This window comes from Gopherus evgoodei, chromosome 9, assembly GCF_007399415.2.
Source record: "Gopherus evgoodei ecotype Sinaloan lineage chromosome 9, rGopEvg1_v1.p, whole genome shotgun sequence".
Lineage (NCBI taxonomy): Eukaryota > Metazoa > Chordata > Testudines > Testudinidae > Gopherus > Gopherus evgoodei.
This window is the reverse complement of record NC_044330.1, coordinates 93704816-93728130: the sequence shown is the minus strand read 5'-3', so window position 1 is coordinate 93728130 and position 23315 is coordinate 93704816. Positions and strand designations below refer to the sequence as shown.

At 38.3% G+C, this 23315-nt stretch overlaps 1 protein-coding gene across 10 annotated transcripts in view; it reads right to left on the bottom strand.

Moving 5' to 3' along the window:
- The window catches only part of TENM1 (teneurin transmembrane protein 1), a 1405227-nt gene that overhangs the window by 162918 nt on the left and 1218994 nt on the right, over positions 1–23315 (bottom strand). For 8 of the 10 annotated variants that reach the window (XM_030575184.1, XM_030575189.1, XM_030575193.1 and 5 more), the window contains 6 exons: positions 20381–20533; positions 14895–15094; positions 13187–13397; positions 7885–7986; positions 6396–6590; positions 438–638 (listed from right to left, as the gene is read on the bottom strand). In XM_030575184.1, the coding sequence (XP_030431044.1) occupies positions 438–638; positions 6396–6590; positions 7885–7986; positions 13187–13397; positions 14895–15094; positions 20381–20533 (1062 nt within the window). The remainder of the gene's footprint in view (positions 1–437; positions 639–6395; positions 6591–7884; positions 7987–13186; positions 13398–14894; positions 15095–20380; positions 20534–23315) is intronic. The other 2 variants (XM_030575188.1, XM_030575192.1) reach the window with 2 other exon arrangements.

The window sequence follows — 23315 nt, the reverse complement described above, 5'->3', positions numbered from 1 at the left end:
GCCCATGATTTACTGGATGTAGGCAATGTTCTTCCATTCATCCCAGGACTGTTGATACTTTCGTGGTCTCCTTTGCTGCTGTGGATTATTACCATGCATTGAAGACCTGATCTTGAAAGGTGCTGAGCACTCTTAATTCAAACTGAAAGCAAAGGCATTCAGACCCTCACAGGACTAGTGCCCTAGCTGTTATACAGTCATGAAATCACAGTGCTTGCCACAGGAAAAAAACCTAATTTATCTTTGCAACACGTCAACATGAAAACCAGGAGCTGCCAAAATAATTTCCATATTCACGTCCCAGAAAGTCCCATATTGGATTGTTTTAATTGTTTTTTTAATTAACATTGGTGTAGTTATATTTCCTAACAGAAACTGAATAGAAAACACAAGAAATTCAGAGTCTTTACTTAAAAAAGAAAAATTTTAAACTATACCTGTTGAGCAGTCTGAACCTGTCCACTTAGGCTCACAGCTACAGACACCAGTATCCACAAGGAAAGTCCCATGGCCTGAGCATTGCTCTTGACATACAGGAAGAGATGTCTCACAGTTTACTCCTCCGTAGCCTGCAGAGCAGTGACATTCCCCTTGAACACAGACGCCATGGCCAGAGCACATAGGATCTAAACAATCCTCTGGGGAGAAATAAATAAAATAGTGAACCCCACTGACACTTTTACACTGATTTTCTAATATACAACATAAACGGTTGTTTTAAATAGGCAATAAAATGGCTCCTCTGCAAACGTTTTGTTCAAGCAGAGCAATATTAACAGATACAGAGGAAACAAAACTATACTAAAGTGCTATAAAAGGCCAAATCTTGGAACCTTTACTCACATTAATAGTTTAAACTACTCACTTTAGTAGTCTTTATTCAGGTTCATTAGATTTGAATTTGCAGGAAATTAAGAAATTAAGGTTACCACTTCACCTTTATTTAACTCAATTAATTACATTTATAGTTTAAACTACTCTATGTATGTTACACAAGATGATGAACAACAGTGAATCTTTTATGATACTCAGACACATCACTGTGTGCATATAACCAACTGACAGCCTTTGTCCACATTTCCTTTAAGTCACAGCCAGAAATATGCATAACATTTTTTTTCACTCTTGAAAATGAGAAGCCAATGCAATCTTCATGCAATGATAGACACCGCCAGAGATCATTATGGTTTCATCTGTCAGGTCCATTTTTATATGGAAAATTTGTTAAAATGCAGATTATTAGCCATACTGGTATTTCAGTAGTAGACCTAGGCACAGAGTGGGGAGAGATACTACTTAACATTTTTGGAATACTGATTAGTGTTTATCATGTGGTACTATATTTTGTTTCCTTTTGGAAAAGAAAAGTTTTATTCTTACAAATATCGGTGGAAAGCAAATTTTGGCTTTGCAACCAAGAATCTGTTCCTGAAACAATGTCACCTGGCCATCCACCAATCTCAAATAATGAATCCTTGACTAAATACTCACTATGAAGAGCTCACATGTTCACAAAATATATACACTGGGCAATTGCAGATAATAACCACATTCATACAAATCATAATCACAGACGAACAATTTGCAAACAGACAAAAGGGCAAAATTTGTTCTAAATTTGGACTAAATTGTTCCTTAAGAACTGAGCAAGCTCTAGTGAATAATTTTAATTTAAGTATTAATTACTCCTGTGGAGCCTTTATAGACTTTTGTATAAATCCAGCACATCTTTATTATGGAAACTTTTAAACAGGCCCCGTAGTTTAACCTCCACCCAGACTCCAGCCTGAATAACTCAGCTGGCTGATGAGAAACTCTGCAGGGATATAGGAAACAGCAACTCTGAGAAACAGCCCAGGTTATGGAGTAGGGCCAAAAGACTTCAAGGCAGCTATTCTGTAATCTCCAAATCCTTTGTTCCTCCTCTCTGCAGAGACAGTGGGAGGACTGGAGGATCCTTGTAGTGGCGAATTATTTATCACCCGTCAGGAGCTACACAATATGGGGGATTCAGATTCCAACTACAAGTTTGTGGATTCCTACACACGTCAGGAGCTACACAATATAGGGGATGCAGATTCCATGTACAAGTTTGTGGATTCCTGACCTCCCCGCGCAGAAGAATCACAGTATTTTCTCTCTGTCAGCCCTCTGCACCCAAGAAGCTGGAGCAGGATTAAGACTCTGGGCCTGCTCCCATGAGGTGCTGACCACCTCCTACAAAGTGTTAAATGCTCTTGTTGACTTCAGTACACATTGATGGCTTTAGGCACTTCACAGGATCAGTCCCTTAGATTACTTAAAAATGGATTACTTCTCTAACAGGCCACATGACACCAAATCTCATTAATATATACAAGCAATCAGGATATCTTTCAAATGTGTATGTATTTCACAACTGGGAGATGTGCAGCTAAATTCTGTAAACTGGGAAGAAATTATATCCTTTAGTTTGCTTTAAAATAAACATTGGTTGCCAGTCCCACCAAGAGCGTTATAATCAGTTTCACCACTTTGGAAGACAGTGGATGTTTGGTTTGACTAACAAACACAGATATTTCTGAACTGATTTGAATGACTCTTTTATAAGCTGACAATTGGCTTCCAATGGATGAAGATGAATAATCTTTTGATCATAGCTGAAATCAGAACCATACAACCAAAGCCGATTTGGAACCTGCGTTTCTATTAGATTTGGTGCGGTTATGAGAATTTCAAGATTTTAAATACTTTTGTAGCCTTTCTGTACAAATTGTGATTTAATAGTGGACATTTTAAGATTATACCTACTTCAAAGAAATTCTTTTAACATTCCTTTGCTTGGGTTCTCCAGTCCCTATTTGCATTTCCTTGGCAATTTCTCTCTTCCTTGGAAGTTTAGGCATTCCAACTATCTCAAACTTTAAACTTTTTTGATGGATATGCTCCCAGATAAAATTATAGCTTTTACTTAGGACCATCCAATCAGATGAAGTGAGTGTCATCTTTGTAACAGACTGGCCTTCTATTGCTGAAACATTTAACACTTACAGAGTTTTACACGGACTATCTACCATGTTTTGGACTTTCTGACATAATTCAATATCAGCGAGGAAGTTAAACTTTTCTGTGTGAGCTGTTATGAAACCAATTTGAAGTTTTGTTTCAGGATCTTTTGTTGCGTTCTTCACAACATCCCAGTCTGCACACAGTCCAAGGTAGTTTTCAGAAAGTGAAGCCAGGGCTTCTGCACAGTGCAGTTTGTTGGAGAAAAGATACAGATGCCTGGTGATACACTTAACACTTCATATTTAATGTCCTGAAATAGAGCATTTCATGCAAATCACGCTACAACAGTGAGTACATAATAAATAATATTTAGCTCTTGTATAGTTTCTCACTGGTTTCACTCTGGTTGCTAAAATTGACATTAAGTTTGCCAAGTTAGTAGCACCAGCATAGCATTTTCTGTAACAGTTGCTGATCCTCAGATTTAGACACAATAATATATCTTTATTATTGATAATTACCTCCACCAATGTATAGGCTAAAGTGCAATCCAATGAACTCCTCATGTACATTCATGTCAAACTGCAGCCATAAAACCACTTGCTCTGGGTTGATGTCTCTTGTTTCATCTACCATAATTGCATACAACTTTCTAGAAATCTTAAGATTGTAAGAGATTGTAAGATTTCCAGTATCTGATTCTGAATAACTGAACTTGTGAATTTGTTTGGACTCTTTTTCAGCCACTTTGAAACATCAAGATCAAATAAAGCAGTTGCAAAAAAGCAGCTAAAAAAAGTTGCAGTCCCCCTCTACCCACTTAAAAGTGCAGTTTTAGTTTGTTCAGTATGATGGCTTCGCAGTGCACATCTTTGTATAAGACAACACTTAATATTTTCATTTGGCCTTCCTATTTTAATCTTTTCTCCAGAGTACTGAATACATGTATTAACATTCTTTGTGGCCTTTTTAAGAATATCAGCTGCTTCATGATTGATATTTTCCTGTCATATTTGTCTCACGCCTTTTTCCAATTAAAGAATCTGGATTGTGTGAAAGTTTCATTTGTGTACTTAGTCAAAAGTAGTTTGCATTTAAAAGCTGTACACAAGTGGAAACAAAGTATGCTGTCACTAGCTTAATAATAATGGAGCCACTGAAAATCATCGACAAGGATGAACAGCAAGAATGTTGTTTTTCAAAGTTATGCACAGGGAAAGGTTTATATTGTGGTTGATGAGGTCTTTCAGAAATACTAACAGTATCAGGCAACTGACTTTTGATTCCTGTTCTATATGATGGTAGAAACAGGTGAATGCTACAACCAGCAGAAGTTGATCCACCTGTTACTAGAAGCATAGCTTCTTTCTTCTTATTTCAGCAATGTTAAATTATTTCATTTTAGCACCTTTGTTTTTGTTTTTCACTCAGTCACTACTAACTTAAAAAAGAATGGCATAGATTGCTGAATTAAAAACACACACATGGCAAATGGGAGCATTTAGCTGGCCTCTTGGTTTTATACAGTCAGTGTGTTCTTTGCAGAACAGTCTAGGTGACAGAAAGAAGAAACAGCCTACACCTTGATCTATTGATTACACTGAAAAACATCTGATTTTATACTTTGCTTTGTAACCCTCTGGGTTCTTCTCTTAGCCACAGACTGACAAGGAAAAGACTATAAATTAGATGTCAGTTGGAGGCCATTTATTTCCTATGCATAATAGGACTGGGGTCAGAGGCCGCTAAAGGACAGCCAAAGAATCAAAGCATGGCTCCACCATGATGTTTGGCCTCCCACATCCCTTTGTTAAAAGAGCACTTGAAAGTCATGTGGGATTGGCAGTGGGAGGAAGGAAAGAGCCAATCAGGATGCTCTGGGAATCAGCCCCAGAGGAGTGACAGCTGGCTGAACCTATCCATGGTTTCCCTAGAGAGGGGATCAGAGCACCTCCTGCAAAGAAAAAGCAGGAAGATCAAAAGCCTCTGTGGAAGGACAGTATGACAGGCTGGCTGGCGCATTAAGGCAACCCAGGCTCAGCCTTTCTTGTGACCTAGCAGTTAGCCCCCAGCAAATAGTGATATGATGACTTAATGGTAATTAGCGACATCAGCTGTGAGACGGTTAGGAAAAGACTATACAAACAGAATGGAGAACTCAGTTTGGGAGAGAAACTGCAGAGAAGGCAGAACTCTCCTGTGGGTAGGAAAACAGGCAGGAAGTCAGGTAGGAGGGCCTACAGAGAGCAGCACAGGCTCCTGTGGGGGAAGCCCTTAACTAGGGCCTACAAGGACCAGGGGGATCCCTAGAGGAAGCTGCCAGAGAACCCGGGGAAATGAAGCAGTGAGGGAATACCTGCTAAGACAAGAAACAACAAAGGGAGATTCTGAAGGAGCAGGTTGAACTACTGTGGGGGAGGCCCTGAGACAGGCTCAGTAAAAGTACTTCAGTAGAACCTGAGACAGTTGAAGACTTATAAGTTCAGCAAAGAATGGAGAAGCCAGAGGCCTAAGAACCAAAGAGATGCTGTGTTGAGCACAAGCTGTGGGAAGCAACACAAGGTGAGCTTGGGTTTTCTTACCAACCCCTAAGCCCAAATGCAGGAGCAGATTAGGCTCCGGGGAAGGAAACCCTGATGAAGAACCAGACAGCCAAGGATACTTCAGCAAGCAACAGAGGAGTAACTCTGCAGGAGCAAGTTAGGTTTTTGTGAAGGAGGGCCAGTAAGAACTCTTCAGTGGAATCTGAGATGGGTGGAAGAATTACTGCTTGGACATTTAGCTTGGACTTTCAGTTGGACCTTTTGTTACCCCAAAGGGGGACTGAACTTTATGTGACATGGCCAGAGGACAGAGCCACGGACGACCCATTGAGAGGCAGAGGGCCAGTAGGAGGAACCAGAGAAAACCCTTTGCAGCATCATACCCTGACACAAGGGGTGAGATGGGATGAGTGCTCTACCTTGGAGAGGGAAACTGCTCACCTGGCTGTAGAAATATTGGGAGAAGTACAGGCAGGTAACCCTCACTCAGCGAACTGTTCTCCTGGGTTGTAGAGAACAAACTGAGTTGGCAGAGGATTGTCTCTGCAATAATAATTAGATGGTATGAAAAACAATATTCAACCACTGTTGTTATATTTATTTTTTTGTAACTTGAGCCCCCAACAAAGTTTTCTATATTCCTTGACAAATGAGAACTAGGTGTCTAATTCCCGTTGACTTTCATTAAGATTTGGAAGCTTAACATGCTTCCCGTGACCCAGTTAAGTTAAGATTAGGAAGCATCTTAATGTTTCTCAAAGGTAATTAAAATCGACATGGTTTCCTAAGGACTTAAATTCCAAAGGTCGCATCAATTTAAACAAAACATACTAAAAAGGTAGAAATAAGAGAAATGGCACAAACCTTCCTCACAAATTTCTCCTTTGTATCCTGGGACACAAATACATACTCCCATGATGCAAGTACCATGGCCAAAGCAGGTTGGATCAATACATTGCTCTTCCGGAACATCACACTCTGGACCTTTCCATCCATTGCGACATACACAGTGACCTTTCTCATATTCTCCATTTCCATTGCACAGTATTGGGCATGAGTCTGAAGAAGGCAAATAATTAGATTTCCGAGCTATATTTGAATTCTTAAAGGTATTAACATTTATTGCATTTATCATTCTTTAATTATAGTATTGCATTTACTGGCAATGTGATTTTAGTTTTTGCAAAAGGGGCCAGACTGAAAGCTTTGGAATGTGAATTATTTTTATCAATAAACATGTTCCACTACAGTGCCAGCTTCTCCATTCTGCTCCACTAATGTACCTTAACCGATCTACAATGGGCAGCTCTGCAGAAGATGGTACCATAGTTCAGTCTCTCTGCCTACTTTTTGATCTCTTTAGTGAGACTTCCCACAAAGATGCTTCTTAGTGCTAACTGTAGGGATGGTTTTTGTGATGTTAATACCCATTAACTGTGAACTAAGATACCACCCACTTATTTTCTTTACGCCACTGAACAACTTTAAGATTATTGAAGTTTTATATGTAAACCAGAAACCTGGAGATGAAAAGTTCTACAAACAATCTCTGAGCCAAAATATAATGTTGACGTAAAATTGATCTTAAATTTGAGAGAAGAGTAGAATAGATTTGAGAACCTCCATACACACAGATCTTCAGAAGACTGTACCCACCAATTATTACAGCCATTTATGTGAAAGACTAGTGCAGCTTGAGTTCACTCTTGATCTTTACAGTGAATCGGGATTATTTCCTTCTTTATCTCCCTTAAAATATCAGGGAAGTGATATTTTTGATTTTGGGAAAAAATACTTCCCTCTTTTTAATTTCTGGCACTCCCCGTCTTAGGGCATAGAATAGGTGGTTTTACATCTATTCCTTTTTCTAACAAGACATGTTTGTTAGTAATTAAAAAAAAATCACAAACTAAATACTAAATACACTTCCTTTTGGATTTTAAAATTACAAAATGGCCAGAGGGAGAGGTAGGAGAAACTGTGGATTGCTAAGAGGATAGAGAAACTTTCACCTGTTGCTGTTCAAATCCACATTAGTAGTAACTAAAAGTTATTAGTATCTGATAGCTGTTTTGCGGCTTATGTGATAGTTTTATTCCAATTTGCAGAGGACAGATGGCCACATGACAAAATTGACTACATCTGGCCTTAATTGGCAACCCGTTGGGCAAAGATTGAATGGACAGGGGCTACCCTAAGCATCAATTGAAGGGGCCCTCCAGCTGAGGGTTAAAGGCACATTAGCAAGTCTTTAGTCTCTGGACCATCAGTCTGACATTCTTCACAAGCACTAGATTCATATTAAAAATCATGCTCATCATCTTGTATTTTAACTCAGTTAATAGGAAATTACCTCTTGCACAGTCAGGCCCGAGGAATCCTGGGAAACAGTGGCAGTGACCTGAGATACACTCTCCATTCCCATTGCAATTAGTGGAACAGTCATCCATGATTTCTATTTATAAAGAAAAGTGTAAGCAATAAAAGGAATGAACTACCTTCTGAAATGTGTGTCACCTACAGCACAACCATTTGCAATACATTTCTCAAGATCCAAACAAGGTGCTGACACAAACTGTTCATTTTCATTCACAGGCAGCATCAAGCAAAGTTTTTTGTTCAAGCAACAAATATTAGATTTGTCTTGACAGCTTAGATGTAACAAGTAACATTTAATTTGTAATATGTTACAGTGGAAAGCTTTGAAAGTAAGTCTTTGTGTTAAATTCACCACCATTAAAAGCCTTAGAAGAACTTAACTAATTTTTGAGAAATTCTCAGTTTACTTTAAATGCATTCTTTTATTTTCTTTCATTAATTTAAGTCTGTTTACAGAAGAAAGACATTGGGCAGTTCATTTAAGACTATAGTTAACTTTCTTTGGAGAGAAGGGTTCCCACTTTTATAAAAAAGGGATGAATAAAGCGTAGTTTAATGTAGTTTAGTTATCTGATTGGCAAAATCTGATGTGATTAAATTCACTTCAGTAAATCAGTGCTGAGGTTCAGGTCTCCAGAAGTAAATCTCTTTAAATCTTATACTAAACTTGGAGATCATTCCAACTTCCAGCTCTGGAGAAGAAACCATTATGGATTACAGGTCCTTAAACCTGCATCTATACAATGGTTAATCATTCTTTATCTACATTCATATTTCCCATAGTCTTTCAATGTGTACAGTACTGTAAATCAATACAATAGCTATCCATCAAGACCATGCAGCCACACAAATGTAAGGCTTCAGTTATGTTAGCTCTCACAAAACAAGCAGGGTGGAACCAGGTCAGTTCTTGGATGCAAGACCCATATAAAACATACAATTGTTGCAGAGAGTGCCAGGAGCAGAGCCTAGCAGACAGGCTATTGGGTAGTGCTAGACATTAATAGTAGGAGAAGAAAGAAGCCTTGATTTCACCACAAGAAGGACTTCTGAAGATGGAGAGTAGGACATGGGACATCCTTTTGCATGAAAAAGATCTTCTGTGAAAAGTAGAATATCTGCTCATCATCGCTGGGCCAGGAAGGAGAACCTTACCTCAGGGAAGAGGCTCATATGTTTGGAATATTTCAATACTTTTTTGAAATTCAGACTTAACTAGTCAAAATAAGTGATATAACTGCATACCTAATTGACATAAGTATCTTTATTTATTTTTTGCTTATAGTAACTTGGTTTGATTTATGTTGGCTCTTGCAGATTACTGTTTTGATTTGGGCTGATTCACCCAATGAACTTACACCATGTAGCACAAAAACAGCTGTCCATATCCTACATATAGCTGTCTGTTCAAAGGTGAAAAACCCAGTATTTCTGAGGTTAAAACTTTCTTCACAGACAGAATCACTGTTCGTTAGTAACACTTCTTTCTATACTCCCTGGATTTTTTGATTCATTCCTTTGTAGGGACAAGGACTAGCTTTGAATTCAGATCCAAACTTGAGGAAAGTTTGAGGGAAGACGGTTTATGATTAATAAACATTTCTAAAAGGTGAAAGGTGCTACCAATTTCACTGGATCTTATAGCAGTTGAGGGACAATCATGTGCATGGAGACGTGAAGGAGCAAAAAGGTACATAGATGGCAAAAAATATGAAATGGTGAAAATTATTTTCAGTTCAAATACTCCAGCAGCAGATTTTCCTCCACACACTTACTTGGAAAAATACAACTAGGTAATCTTAATTTGCATCCTCTTTGAGCGACTTCTTTCTAGAATCACATTGCTCACATTAGGGGTCTGAGATACAATCTGGAAACTCTTGCTGCTTACAAATTCTTGTTAGTTTATAACACTGGTTCTCTACTTGTGAGGTAACTCCCTTCTCTTCATGTGTCATTATATAATGCCTGCATCTGTAATTTTCACTCCATGCATCTGAAAAAGCTTATGTCCAAATAAATCTGTTAGTCTTTAAGGTGTCACTGGACTCTTTGTTGTTTTTCTGGATACAGACTAACATGGCTACCCCTGATACTTGTTAGCTCAGTTTGCTCTTTTACCAAATTCTTCAGGGAATTAAGGAGAGTTTGCCGATTAATGTGATATTTCTTCAGTAGCCTGAGTCCTCAGCATCTAACTCCTCAATAGTAGCAAAAAGTAAGCCATATTTCTTCTTCCTGCTTTCCCAGTGAAAAGACTAAATTACTTTGAGGAAGTTTGTTAGCAAATAATGGAGTACTGTTTCATACACCTCTGTGCAATTACTCCTGTATGGTATGATATACAGAGATGCTAAATCTCAAGAGATCAGACACACAGAAGAACATATGTTGGCAAAAAGTCAAAACAACTTTTGTAAAGGGAAATCATGCCTCATCAATCTATTAGAATTCTATGAGGGTGTCAACAAACATGTGGACAAGGGTGATCCAGCTGATGTGGTGTTCTTGGACTTTTGGAAAGGCTTTGACAAGGTCTCTTACCGAAGACTCTTAAGCATAATAGCCAGTTATGGGATAAGAGGAAAGGTCCTGTCATGGATCAGTAACTGTCTACAAGACATGAAACAAAATGCAAGAATAAATGAACAAATTTCACAGTGGAGAGAGGTAAATAGTGGGGTCCCCCAAGGATCTGTACTGGGACCAGTGCTGTTCAACATATTCATAAATGATCTGGGAAAAAGGGTAAAACAATAGTGAGGTGGCTAAGTTTGCAGATGATACAAAATTATTCAGGATAGTTAAGTTCAAAGCTAACTGTGAAGCGTTACAAAGGGACTTCAAAAAACTGAGTGACTGGGCAAGAAAATAGTAGATGAAATTCAATGTTGATAAATGCAAGGTACTGCACATTGGAAAACAATCTCAATTATACATACAAAATGATAGGGTCTAAATTAGTTGTTACTACTCAAGAAAGAGATTGTAGAATCATTGTCAATAGTTCTCTGAAAACATCAGCTCAATGTGCAGCAGCAGTCCAAAAAGCTTACCGAATGTTAGAAACCATCAGGAAAGGGATAGATAATAAGACAGAAAGTATCACAGTGCTACTATATAAATCTATGGTATACCCACATCTTGAATACTGTGTGCAGTTGTTGTTGTTCCATCTCAAAAAGGATATATTACAATTGGAAGTAGTACGGAGAAGAGCAACCACAATGATTAGGGGTATGGAATAAGTTCCATATAAGGAGAGATTAAAATGACTAGAACTCTTCATCTTAGTGAAGAGACAACTGAGCCGGGGGGGGGGGGAATACAATAGAGGTTTATAAAATCATGAATAGTTGAAGAAAGTGAATAAAGAAGTGTTATTTACCCTTTCACATAGAACAACCACCAGAGGTCACCCAATGAAATTAATAAGTAGCAGGTTTAAAACAAACATGAAGTACTTCTTCACACAATGCAGTCAACCTGTGGAAGTCATTGTCAGAGAATGTAGTGAAGGTGGTTTAAAAAAGAATTAGATAAGTTCATGAAGGATAGGCCCATCAATAGCTATTAGCCAAGATGGTCAGTGACACAATACCATGCTATGTGTGTCCCTAAATCTCTGACTGTCAGAAGCTGGGACTGGATGAAAGCAGATGGGTCACTTGATAAATTGCCCTGTTGTGCTAATTTCCTCCGAAATAGCTGGTACCAGCCACTGTTGGAAGACAGGACACTAGTTTAGATGGGCCAATGGTATGACTCAGAATGGATATTCTTATGTTCTTAGATGTTCTCATTAGACTTTGGTGGAAATCCCTAAGTGCCATGGGTAAAGCCTATGATATTTCAGTGTGGAGGCAAACTTTATCTTTAGCCTTCCTTGGGATGGAAAAATGCAAAGAAAACTCTTCCAATGCTAAATTACAGGCTAACACACACAAGGGATTAAATGATAATGTCTCTTTTGCTTGTAAGAGGCTCACTTTCCACTCTAAACACAGCAAATTTTGTCTTTTTTTAGACTAAATTCACCATTACAATTCCTTATTGCCTTTCTGATTACTTTGAGTGAAGTCCTTGATCATCTTAGTGTTTGAATGGCACTCTCCCCTGGCCCACACATGAAGGTTTTTAGCATTAAGTAAAAATAGAACCTAATTGTTAGAGAGCAGATGGCATGTCCATTACAGGTAAAGACATCTTGCTAAACATATGGTTGAACAGGTTAACTAAAGGGCAAATTGGTTCAAGTCTTATAGCAAACCAAGACTGCTGGAAATACTAAAGTACTACTGTACCTTAAATTAAACTTCGAGTAACAGACCCTATTTGTGGGAACTGCTCACCAACAATTGCTAAAGTTAGTAAAACAATGTCCCCTCTTTAATGAACTAAAAAAGATTAACGGCAGGTAGATTTACCAAAAGGACAACACAGAGTATCTTCAGATAGTTTCCTACTGCAGGTAGATATTTGTGTACCAAAGAGTGGCACTGTATAGTTGACAAAAAGGATGCAAAAACTGTTTTATATTTTTCTTACTGAGCAAATCTTGTACTTTTTTAACCTTTTTAATTAGCTGAATAACAACAGTACATAGTGTCTCTAACAGAAAGCGGTTCAGTTTTTTAAAATATTAAAATACTATGCTTTGTCTTTAGTCTCCATTATTTATAATAACCCCTCAAAATTAGCATTCTTTTTTCTATTGCTTTTTTCTGTTTAGCAAACACTTCCTGCAGCCCACCTCCCTGCCTTCTTATGTTTTCAATGGAACCAAGCCAAATGGCATCCTCTGGTTCTTTGTTATGTACACACCCCATCCTTATCAATAATGTCAGCACAATGCTGGGCCCAGTTTCCTACTTAACTCTTGCCTACTAGACAAGAAGAACATCATACGACGCCTTTTTTTTTTTAAAAAGAGAGTGTGGGTGCGACATACACAGGGAGCACAGCCATTTCCTCTGTAATTTCTTGCAACAGATTAAAAGCCCCAGAAAATATGTAGACGTTCAACACTAGTATATAATGATTTTAAGGTACACCAAACGTTAAGCTTAATTCATTCATAATGTCCATTTTTAATGTGAGGCATGATTCTCCTCTTTCCCTGGTGTAGATGAGAAGTAAACACACTGAAGTCAATGTAATCAAAACAAAGTAAAATCTATTTAAATCAGATTGGAAATCAGGCTCAATAATTCCTTTTCAAACATAGCTTTTTAACACAACAACCAGAATGGGAATGGCAGAGTAACTGTTCTTACCAATTGCTGTAGTTAATAAAAATACTTGCTCCATTTTCTTTCCGTCATTGTAAAATGCCATGTGCCAAGCTCCTTGATCCATATATTCAATGAAACCTGTCTCTTGCAGGGATGTTAAGATCAAATTCCTAGGAGCATGCTGAGACTCCTCTGAGCTCCTTGGTTCCTGTTTAATTAACTGTTTTCCATCCATCAGTTTTACAAAATCAAACTGAAATAATAATAGCAAAAATTATCCAACTAGAGAATTTTTATAGTGTTTTAAACCAGACAAATCTACTGTGAATGTCTCAGTCAGAAAGGGTTACCCTCAAAGGGACTGCTTGATTAAGTGTTCACTAACGTGGGTAGCAGTTGTGCAACTCTGTTAAGCTTCCATTCTTCATTCTAAACAGGTGTTATTACAGATAAATCCTGATCTGTTTTACCAGTGTAAATCCAGATTCTCTCAAGTGAAGCCAATAAATTAACTCCAGAATTACACCTGTATAATGGGGGTAGATCTGACATTTTCAAACTTTATTGCTTACGGTTAGGCACCTATATGATTTAAGAGCCAAAATATGGATTTTAAAACTTAACTTTTGGCACCCAGGTGTGAAAATGATTGGCCTTTAAAAATATTAAATATTTAGATGTCTCTATATTTCTCTTTCTTTGTGGTCAGTTTTGTTAATACATGAAATCTATTTCTTGTTATAGAAAAATTGGTAACATTTATTGGAGTAGCCATTGACAGTTTTAGGACCAGATCCAGTTGACTTCAGTGAACGCTGGTCAGGCCTTCAGTACATCTGAAAAGATAAAAACCTTCTAAAAATTCCCATTTAATGGAAATATAAAATAGTTTAAATATTTGTAGGTATTCGGGGGCCTGATTTTCCGTCACAACTCCAGTTAAAGACAATCAGAGCTGTGGGTGTTCAGCACCTCTGAGATCAAATCCATTAATTATCTACTAACAACATTTAATTTAAAGAAATGCTAGCATTAAATATATTTGGGCATAAAATATATGTATTTGAAATATGTCCCATAAACTGTGATCCTGCTACAGCACAGATGAGATATGATTTAATTATACTTCAGAAATGTTAACTTAATATTCCAAATATGTTAAGACTACACAATATTTCAGTATGGACAGTGATGAATCAGGTTCTTCCGGCATGGCTAGGTTTCCTCTTGCAAAGTCCTAGCTAACAGTAAACATTGAGAAGTAACATTATTATTAGAAGTTAGAATACCTTTTTGGCTTATCTCTTTTACACTAACCACATGAGCAGTTTTCCTCATGCACATCCAACAATGCAGTTAACTAAATACTAGGAACTCAACTCTGAACAAGATTAAAGCTATATAGATTTTATTTAACATATAGGCACAGCATCATACTGCCCCGGTGGTGGATCAAGGAGGTGTTTTACAGTATGTCCTTCCCTCTGCTGGTTGGTGCAGAGGGGAAACAGAACTATGCCTTGTCCCCTCCCCACTGACTTTAGGGTGATAAGCACCGCTAACACGCCTACATTGTCCTTTTGCTTAGAAGAGCCCACAATCTGTAGGCTGGCTGAAGAGGGGAAGGATGGAACAGTTAATATTTACATCTCTCTCTCCCTCCTTTATAAAAGCATTGTGAATATTAATGCCGATACAGCTCTCTGAAAGTGTAAAGCACAATAGACTTGCTGGTATTATTATTAATTACCTGAGTATGTGTGGGAGGAATGTTTCTTCTACCATAAATTCCCAGCAGAGAGTCCTTTGCAAGTGAAATGTTAAACTTCAGGTACACCGGGTGATGGATAGTAATCTGAAAACGCCAGAATAAACCTGGTGGGATGGTCTGCATAACTTGTGCTCCAATGTCAACTTCTCCTGTGTCTATGGCTCGTCCTTTCTGAAACACTGATTTTCCAGAAACAAAGAAAACAATCACCTGTCACATTCACAAAGTGTGAAAATAATAGGCTAGGTAGGTAATAACAGGTAATTATTAAGTAGTATTAATATGTTGGAAATTAGCTAATTATTATTCAGTTAATCCGCCAATGAATTAATTTGCAAGCAAGATTTACAGCTATGCACTGTAGAGCACTTTTCTCCAGGAAACTTCATTAGATTTTAATGATTGCAGAGGAGACTCTATGTAACTGGGAAAAATGAAAGTTTTTGCATACAGAAATTAGGCCACACAAACAGAGTATGCCTTTCAACTGAGTACGCACTGATAGAATACACTTGGGGTATCTCCTTCTGTCAGTTATTCCAGATCACAGCCTGGTAGGTACAATATAAGGTATATAAATGGACAGTATTGAAAACAGTGAATAAACTATCAGGACTGGTCAGTGAAAGCTGAAGTATAAATCAGGATTTCTCCTAATCACTATTCCTAACAAATTTGCTATAATATTGCTAATCCAGTCTGAAAAATAAAGAAGAACATTGTTGCTAAAGGTAATGGTTTGTAGTTGATGTATACAACACAGGAGGGCATGAGGACAGAGACAGGCATTATATCTAACGCAATATTTGGCATCTTGTCATTATGCAGGCAGTACATTTTCAGACATCATAGTACATGTCCTCTTGAATTGGTGAGCTGAAATATTAGGGGAGGAACAAAAGAGGGAATTTCAAACTGAGTATGAATTGACATGCTTTGTTGGCTTGTATCACTCCTTTATGTTCTTTTTAGCTTGCCAACAGTTAGCATCCTGACAGGTTGCAAACCATGGACCCAATCCTGCAACCATCAAAGTGAATTGCAAAACTCTCACATACCTCAGCAGAAGCAGGAGAGGGTCCTATGTTATTAGGATGATTTAACAGCATGAGACTGAACTCAGTAGCCCATTCCTTTTCTGTACCACCTCTCCCAATAAAGCATCAACATGAGGGAAAAGGATGAACAACTAGAATGAAATAGGAATCTCACCCTTTATAATGCATATGGAATACTGTAAATGGCATCCTAAAAAAAGAAAACGGGACTAGTAAAATTGTGGCCAGCTATTTCCAGAGTACATTAATAGTATAAGGATCCTTGGTGAGATCCTTCATGGACTTTGACAAGTGTAGGCAGTACACAACATTCTGAATGAGGAGACATGTAATTTGCTAGGCAGTGGAATTTCTCAGAGTGCTGGATCTACTGGCTTTATGGCTGCTTTGAATCACCAGAATGGGAAGTAGGACCTATTTGTATAAGGAATGAAACACAGAATATCAGGGTTGGAAGGGACCTCAGGAGACCATCTAGTCCAACCCCCTGCTCAAAGCAGGACTAATCCCCAAATGGCCCTCTCAAGGATTGAATTCACAACCCTGGGTTTAGCAGGCCAATGCTCAAACCACTGAGTTATCCCACGTGTATCCACCCCAACTGTAGAGCACCTATTTGTAGGGTACAGAATGAGTTATCTAAGAATTCATAAGTAAATATGTTACTTTAAATTATAATAATTTCAAACTGGTTCTTTAACAATTTTTTTGGGGGGAGGAGTTTAGCCTATTTTTTTTCAGTTTCCTCTAGCAAACAAATTCTTGAATTTTGAGTTTGAAAATGAACTCAAGCTTTCTAGTGTGATCAAGAATAAAATGAGGAGAAAAACATATATAAGTCTCTCTTTGGCTACTGTATAATAAAAGAAAATGTCTCTCTTTGGCTAATGTATAATAAAAGAAAACTCTCACCCATTTCAAGGACATGAGAGATATCAGATCTTAATGTCTCTTTGCAAGCAGTTACCTTAGGCTAAGTAAAGCACTAAGGAATGTTTTGATGGTATTGAGATGTGATAATTAAAAATATTCAGTTACAAGGTTTTAGAGCAATAACTATAAAGTCAAGGACACAATACTGTTTTTTAAGTTAATGGGATTGTCGGTCAGAGTTGATGGTCTTTAAAAAATATTGTAACTGCCTTACTTCTCTCCAAAGCAAAAATGCTTCTTTCTTTGTTGGAGGTATATAATATCATGGTTTTAAATATGTCTGCATGTTATGATTTAGGCACAGAAAAATTTTGATGTAACTAGATTTGGGTGAATTGTGTGTCAGTGCTGACAGTCTTGAAATAATACATATCCAAAGATCTCACTGTCTTTCAGCTGAGGAGGTCTTAGTTTAGATTAAGCATGCCTGAAGAAAGTCCATGTTTTCTTACTTATTGAACCATCATTGCTACTTCACAGAAAGACACATAACCACTGATCTCTCAGCATTGTTTTCTAAGCTCTTTTGAACGAAGCAGGCATTCAATTGTACACATAAGGAAGTATCTGAATGTAAAGTTTGCACAAACTATTGTTGTCTTAGTTTTCTTGCGTCTTCTAGACGTTTGCAGTGAAATAAACTTTCCAAATGTCAATGCTAGTTGCTGAAGTTGTCCTGAGTGACATTTTTTCACCTTAACATTCTGTTCATAGACAAAATATATATTATTACATTATTTTAAATATTTTAGAGTTTTCGTAATAGCTGCCAAATTTCACTGATTGGCTTTAATCCTTCACTGTTCCATAACAATAAATGCAAAAGATAGATTCCTAAATTGCAAGTCTCTTCTGTCTTCAGGAAAGTAAAAATCTGAACAGCAAGATGCCAATTATCACATGAAAGTACCAGTATGCTGATTATAATGGATTCCTGAGACATACAATCTCCAAGTACCAGCCTGGGTTTTTAATCATATTGCTCCATTGCAAAACATTAACTCCCAGCCACAGGTCAGCATGTTACAAAATGCCTCCTTAAAGAAACGTGCTTTGCCAGTTTGCAACTTTGATTTTCATTCAAAGATTAATTAACATATACGTTCTCAAAGGCTGGCACACCATCTCACAATGTCACTCAGGGATGGGAAATTGTGAGATTGTGAATATCTGGCAGTTTTATCTATTCCTGTGAAATCTCTATAGGATTGAAGTTGACAGACAAAATACTATCCTTTTCTGCTGAAGGTGTGTAAGATTAAGGAGGACAAGCTGTGCTGCTCATACATCTAAACAACGGGAGGGAGGGATGGCGGCCTGGGATACTTTACCACTCTTTTATAAAGAAGGTTGTTTGTCTCTTGTTAGTGCATGCTGCCACGCCCAGTATACCTGCTTGCTGGCTGAGGCCCTGGCTATGGCTTTTAATTTAGGACTTTGGTGAGCCAAACAGCCTGAAAGAGAGGTCCTCAGTCTACCAAACTCATGGGCACTAAGTAAAGAAGCTGTTATGCTGCTGAAGCATAAGGGGCTGCCAACGTCCCCTTCCTCTCCTTAACACAAGCAGGATTTGGCCCTACATTATGAATACAGTGTCTGATGGCTATTTAAATAAAAGAGGGGAAATGAAGGTTAGAAGTGGAAAATATTCAGACCGGAATGTACACCCATGAGTTCACAAAAGTTGTAGCGCTGGACTCAAGGAGCCTTTTTCCATGCGTCTCCACATGTGTAGGGAATACTCCCTGTCAGTGCCCCATCCCAACAAGAAGTAGGGGAAAGAGGTGGCAGAACAGTCTAAATCCCTTCAGCACTGCTGTGGAACTAGTTGATGCACCCTCCTGGGAAGCACTGCAGATGCTGCACACTTCTAAGCTTTGCCATTTCTGTGGAATCATATGGTTCCATGATCCTCAGAACAGTTCTGTCCTACCACAGAGCGGCCCCACACATACATAAATAATCTCCACATCTAACTGATTGGTTATGCTGTAATTTAACTTGTTTGCACATGGAACCTTTTCTATAAATCCCCCTTGAGAAGCCAAATGCTCCAGAAAAGCTTTTGTTAAATCTGAAGTATATTGATAAAGTGATTTAATAAAGTCAAGTACAAGGTATATGACATAACTTGGCCCTTTCCCACATGGAATCAGGGCACAAATACAGTACTGCAATTCACCATCAATCCATTCTGAAGAAAAAAAGGAAATGACAATACTGTCACCTCCTCGTGTGTTACTTCAATTGCTTCTTTTTCTTCCATGGTCTCTTTCTATTTGTGCCACATTGATTTGTAAGCCTATTGTCCTGGGATGTAATAGCCTTTCGTAAGGATTGCTACCACAGTGGCCCATCATGTTTCATATTTAGGAGACCGTGGCACTTATTCTATTTGTACAAAAGGCAGAGAATTCCCTATAATTGCCAGAGCCTTCAGGGCATGTCTACACTGCCCTGCAGTTCGGATTAGAGGGGTGTGAATAGCAGCATGCATCAAAGTGCTGCACCGTAACTCTGCTGCATGGACAATGTAGGTGTGAACTAAAAGGTTCCTAGTTCGCCTTAATGTAGCGCTCTTAAAACAGGACTACATTAATGCAAATTAGGAACCTTTTAGTTCACACCCGCAGCAGTCACACGGGAGAAATTCAGCACAGCACTTTGGTGCACACTGCTATTCACATCCCCATAAACTAAACTGTAGGACAGTGCAGATAAGACTTCAGTTCGATTCTGCCCTTCACCTCCTCCCCTCCAAAAAAGGCTGGTCTTTGTCTTCACCTCGATTTCTGTTCTCCCAGTTTCCTCAATTTCTCCTCCTTCCCCTTGCTCTCTCTACTTCATTTGCCTGCTGTGCCAGTATCATGAGAAGGAGATTTTATCTACCACCTATGGTCAGACAAGCATAGGAATTCTATCCTTCCACATGAAGGGAGATGGGAAGGTGGGCAAGTGAGAGTGAAATCGTCATGTTTTCCTTTCCTTTTCACTACTCACACAGTGTTTTGGAGAAGAGAAAGATCTGGAAGCTGGGCCTTTTTCTCAATGGACAGCTTGAATTTTTTCATTCTGCCTAAGATTGGTTTTGATGATCAAGACATTTGCATAGCAGCATAGCCCTCAACCCCACACACTGGGGGTTGTTACCAAGAGGGGACCTGTTCAGCTATGGGCATTGAAGATCCCAAAGCTGGCTTTCATCAGATCACTGCTTTTGCAAAATGAAAGCCCATATTTTGTTCCATGAGCATCACTTTCTGAATAACCTTGAGCCATCCATTGATTTTAGTGGGGGGGCCCTGCTTGAAAAAAAAATCAGTGGCACAATATGACCCATTGATTGGTTTAAAATTATAACAGAAGAGATTGAACCTTAATTAAAAATAGCCAGACTGTGACAAATATGTAATCTAAACTGCATTAAAGTGTAAATACTCCCACCCTCCCTCCCTGCCCTATGCTCACACCTACCTTTCTTCTCTGATTTATCAGGCACTTTCCCACCAACTGGCGAGTAGGTGGTATCCATGGACTCTGTGGCCCTGTTTCCTTTGCTGACTCCATTTTCATAGAGCTGCCCTTCTACAGGCTGCAGTTGCCATGTTAAGCCAAATAAATGTACTGCTGTAAAAAAATGAAGACCAATTAATTTATTCCTAAATCATAGCACCTTTGATTAGACTAAGAAAGAATGCAGCAAACTTGTTTCTGCAAACGTCAGGTAGTATTTGTCTCTGTGTGGAATAAATTAGAATTCCAAGTTTCTAACTTTACTCTAAAACTAAAGGCCTTCTTAATTTCCACATTTTCTTTTGGACACAGGCCAATGAGCTAGGTGATGAATTTCTTCAGCAATTAATGGAAATGCTTGCAATAAAAAGGATACTGATTGTGTGAATGTGCTACTCTATGATAGATTCTCATGCGTTAGCAGGTGTTATCTGTTTCAATTGACCAAGAGGTCTCTCCTTTGCTGCATTAATATAATGCCACAAAGGAAAACTGTTCACCTTTTGCTGCCCAGTTCTGAGTGATATTCTTCCTAGTATGTTCCCAAATCATTTTCAGCCAGTGTCTGCCTAATCATTAAACGTGAATATGAGTGTATGCACGCGCACCTCCCCCATTCCCACGCATCCTACAAAAAGGCCAGGCACAATTAGCCCTAGAGCCAAGGGAGAGCAGGGACTTCTCCCTTCCTAATTCCCAGGAGGCACACCCCAAAGTGAGTGTGCAAAGGTGGAGGAGCACAGCCATGGTAGAATGGGACTGCCCTACAGGGGAAACAAGCTGTATCCCACAAAAGGGTAGTTAGCAGGCAAGCTTCCTCAGTGTCACAGTCGCTTCCAGTGCTCCCCGTGGGATGGTGCACCCCGGGCTGTATATAAATGACATTGTCGATGTCTCTGATGTGATGGATGTGACAAGTGATAAAGAAAATGTACTTAATATTCTTCTGTATCTATTAGGAAGCCACACAAATTATATTTCACCTTGACATAACTACAGCTAATGCAAGAGAGACAAGGTCTCTTATGCAAACACAGCGCTCTACGACTCATCAGGAAGATGAAATGTGGGAAAGGTCCGTGAACTTTGTTGAAAGGCAAGTTTAACAATAATAATGTGGACATACAATGGCCTCAGCCAGCAAGGCCACAAGAATACTGCACAGCTAATAAAATGCAAGATACAGTAGTTTACACTAGATGCACAAGTATTGTAAATCTCTACACCATGTTATTAAGACTCACCATCCATATATCCACAGCAAACATGATGCCCCAAATTCTCATTTCATTTACCTGACAGGGCAAGAAAACTTAACTGATTTATAACTAGATTCTGATTTCAGTGTGTAATTGCAAAAATTATTCACTTCTCATTTACATTAATGTAAATTCAGAGTAAGTTAATAGGCCTTAATGGACTTACTCTGGATTTATACTGGTGTAACAGAGATCAGCATCTCAAAAGTATGTAATCAGTATACAGTCCTATGGAATAATAATAATTTGAGTCTTCTGGTCTAGAAGACCTCACTGATAATAACCATACAAAGCCATAAGTACTCCTGTTCTTTTTGCTGATACAGAATAACATGGCTGCTACTCTGTAACCATACCCTGTGTTCTAGCCTTGGAATTTATTAACTCAATATTGATTACTAGTAGATACAATGGAATCAACGGGGATCACCATGTTTGCTGTACCTCTGTGTTTTTGTAGCATGCAGCATAATGGGGCCCTGATCCTAGCAAGGGCCGTGGGTTCTATTATATATTAACAAAGAGTTTGCAATTAATTATAATAATATATACAAATAAATATAAAGTGAGGTTCTGTAGCAGGTTTATATTCATGAATTGCATTTCCATGTTATACGCTGCAATATGATGTATGTCATGTGGCAGGGGGCTAAATGTGCAATGTATGTTTTTCCTTGGTCCACTTCTTTTGTTTAGCTTGGCTACATTATGCGTTTTGTCAGCCATTCTCACCAATTAACCTAGTTTGCCTTTGTCTTCTCTTCCAGCTGGGGAAGTACTGTAGTTTCTGTAGTACATGCCAAAGCTTGGCAAACTAGCTGAACTGTTTGTATGTTTGACAGTCTGTTTCTTTCTGAAAAATAACAACTGCACTATAGAAATGATGGCCTTTGCCAGCCTTGGACTCCTGACTTGTAGCCTATGGGAGATTCCACATGATACCACTAGGTAGGTCTCACATTGAACAATGTATAAGGCTGGATGTTTGAACAGAAAATAAGTTCTACTTGGATTAAATTAAATGGCTGCTATCATTACAGAAACTAGTTATCTGGCAATCTTAAAATAAATCCAATTTTCATTAACCATCAAGTTTGTGTGTGAGAACTATAGCTCTTTGACAAATTACCTTCAAATCTAGGTATTACTCTGGTAATAACAAGTGTACACACAACACTGGAAGCCATTAAATCTTGGAGAAGACTATTTCAGGAACTCACTAAAGGAAGTAGCACATATGTATTTATCATTTTCATTAATATTTTTCACCACATTTCCATTAATATTTTTTTTTCTCTCAGTTAAATATAATTTCTACAAAAATGCCTGTTTGCCCTATAATAGAGGTGCAGTATGCATGATAAAAACTACATTTTATTTTAAATATACAAAAATTTTACCAAGTAGGATTCAAGAAAGTTTGCTTTTAAATCTCTTTCAAACATCTCTGGAAGACCATGAAGCTCCATGCAGAAAGTATTTACTTGATTTTATTAAAACACCACAAAGGATGTTACCATTTGAAGCACTCTCCTTTCTCATTTTCTAGCACACTAGCTTCCTCTCTGCACATTCTCACTGCTGTTAATACAAGCACCTTCTTGTGTTTCTCTCTTGCTCTCTGGAACAACCAGCCT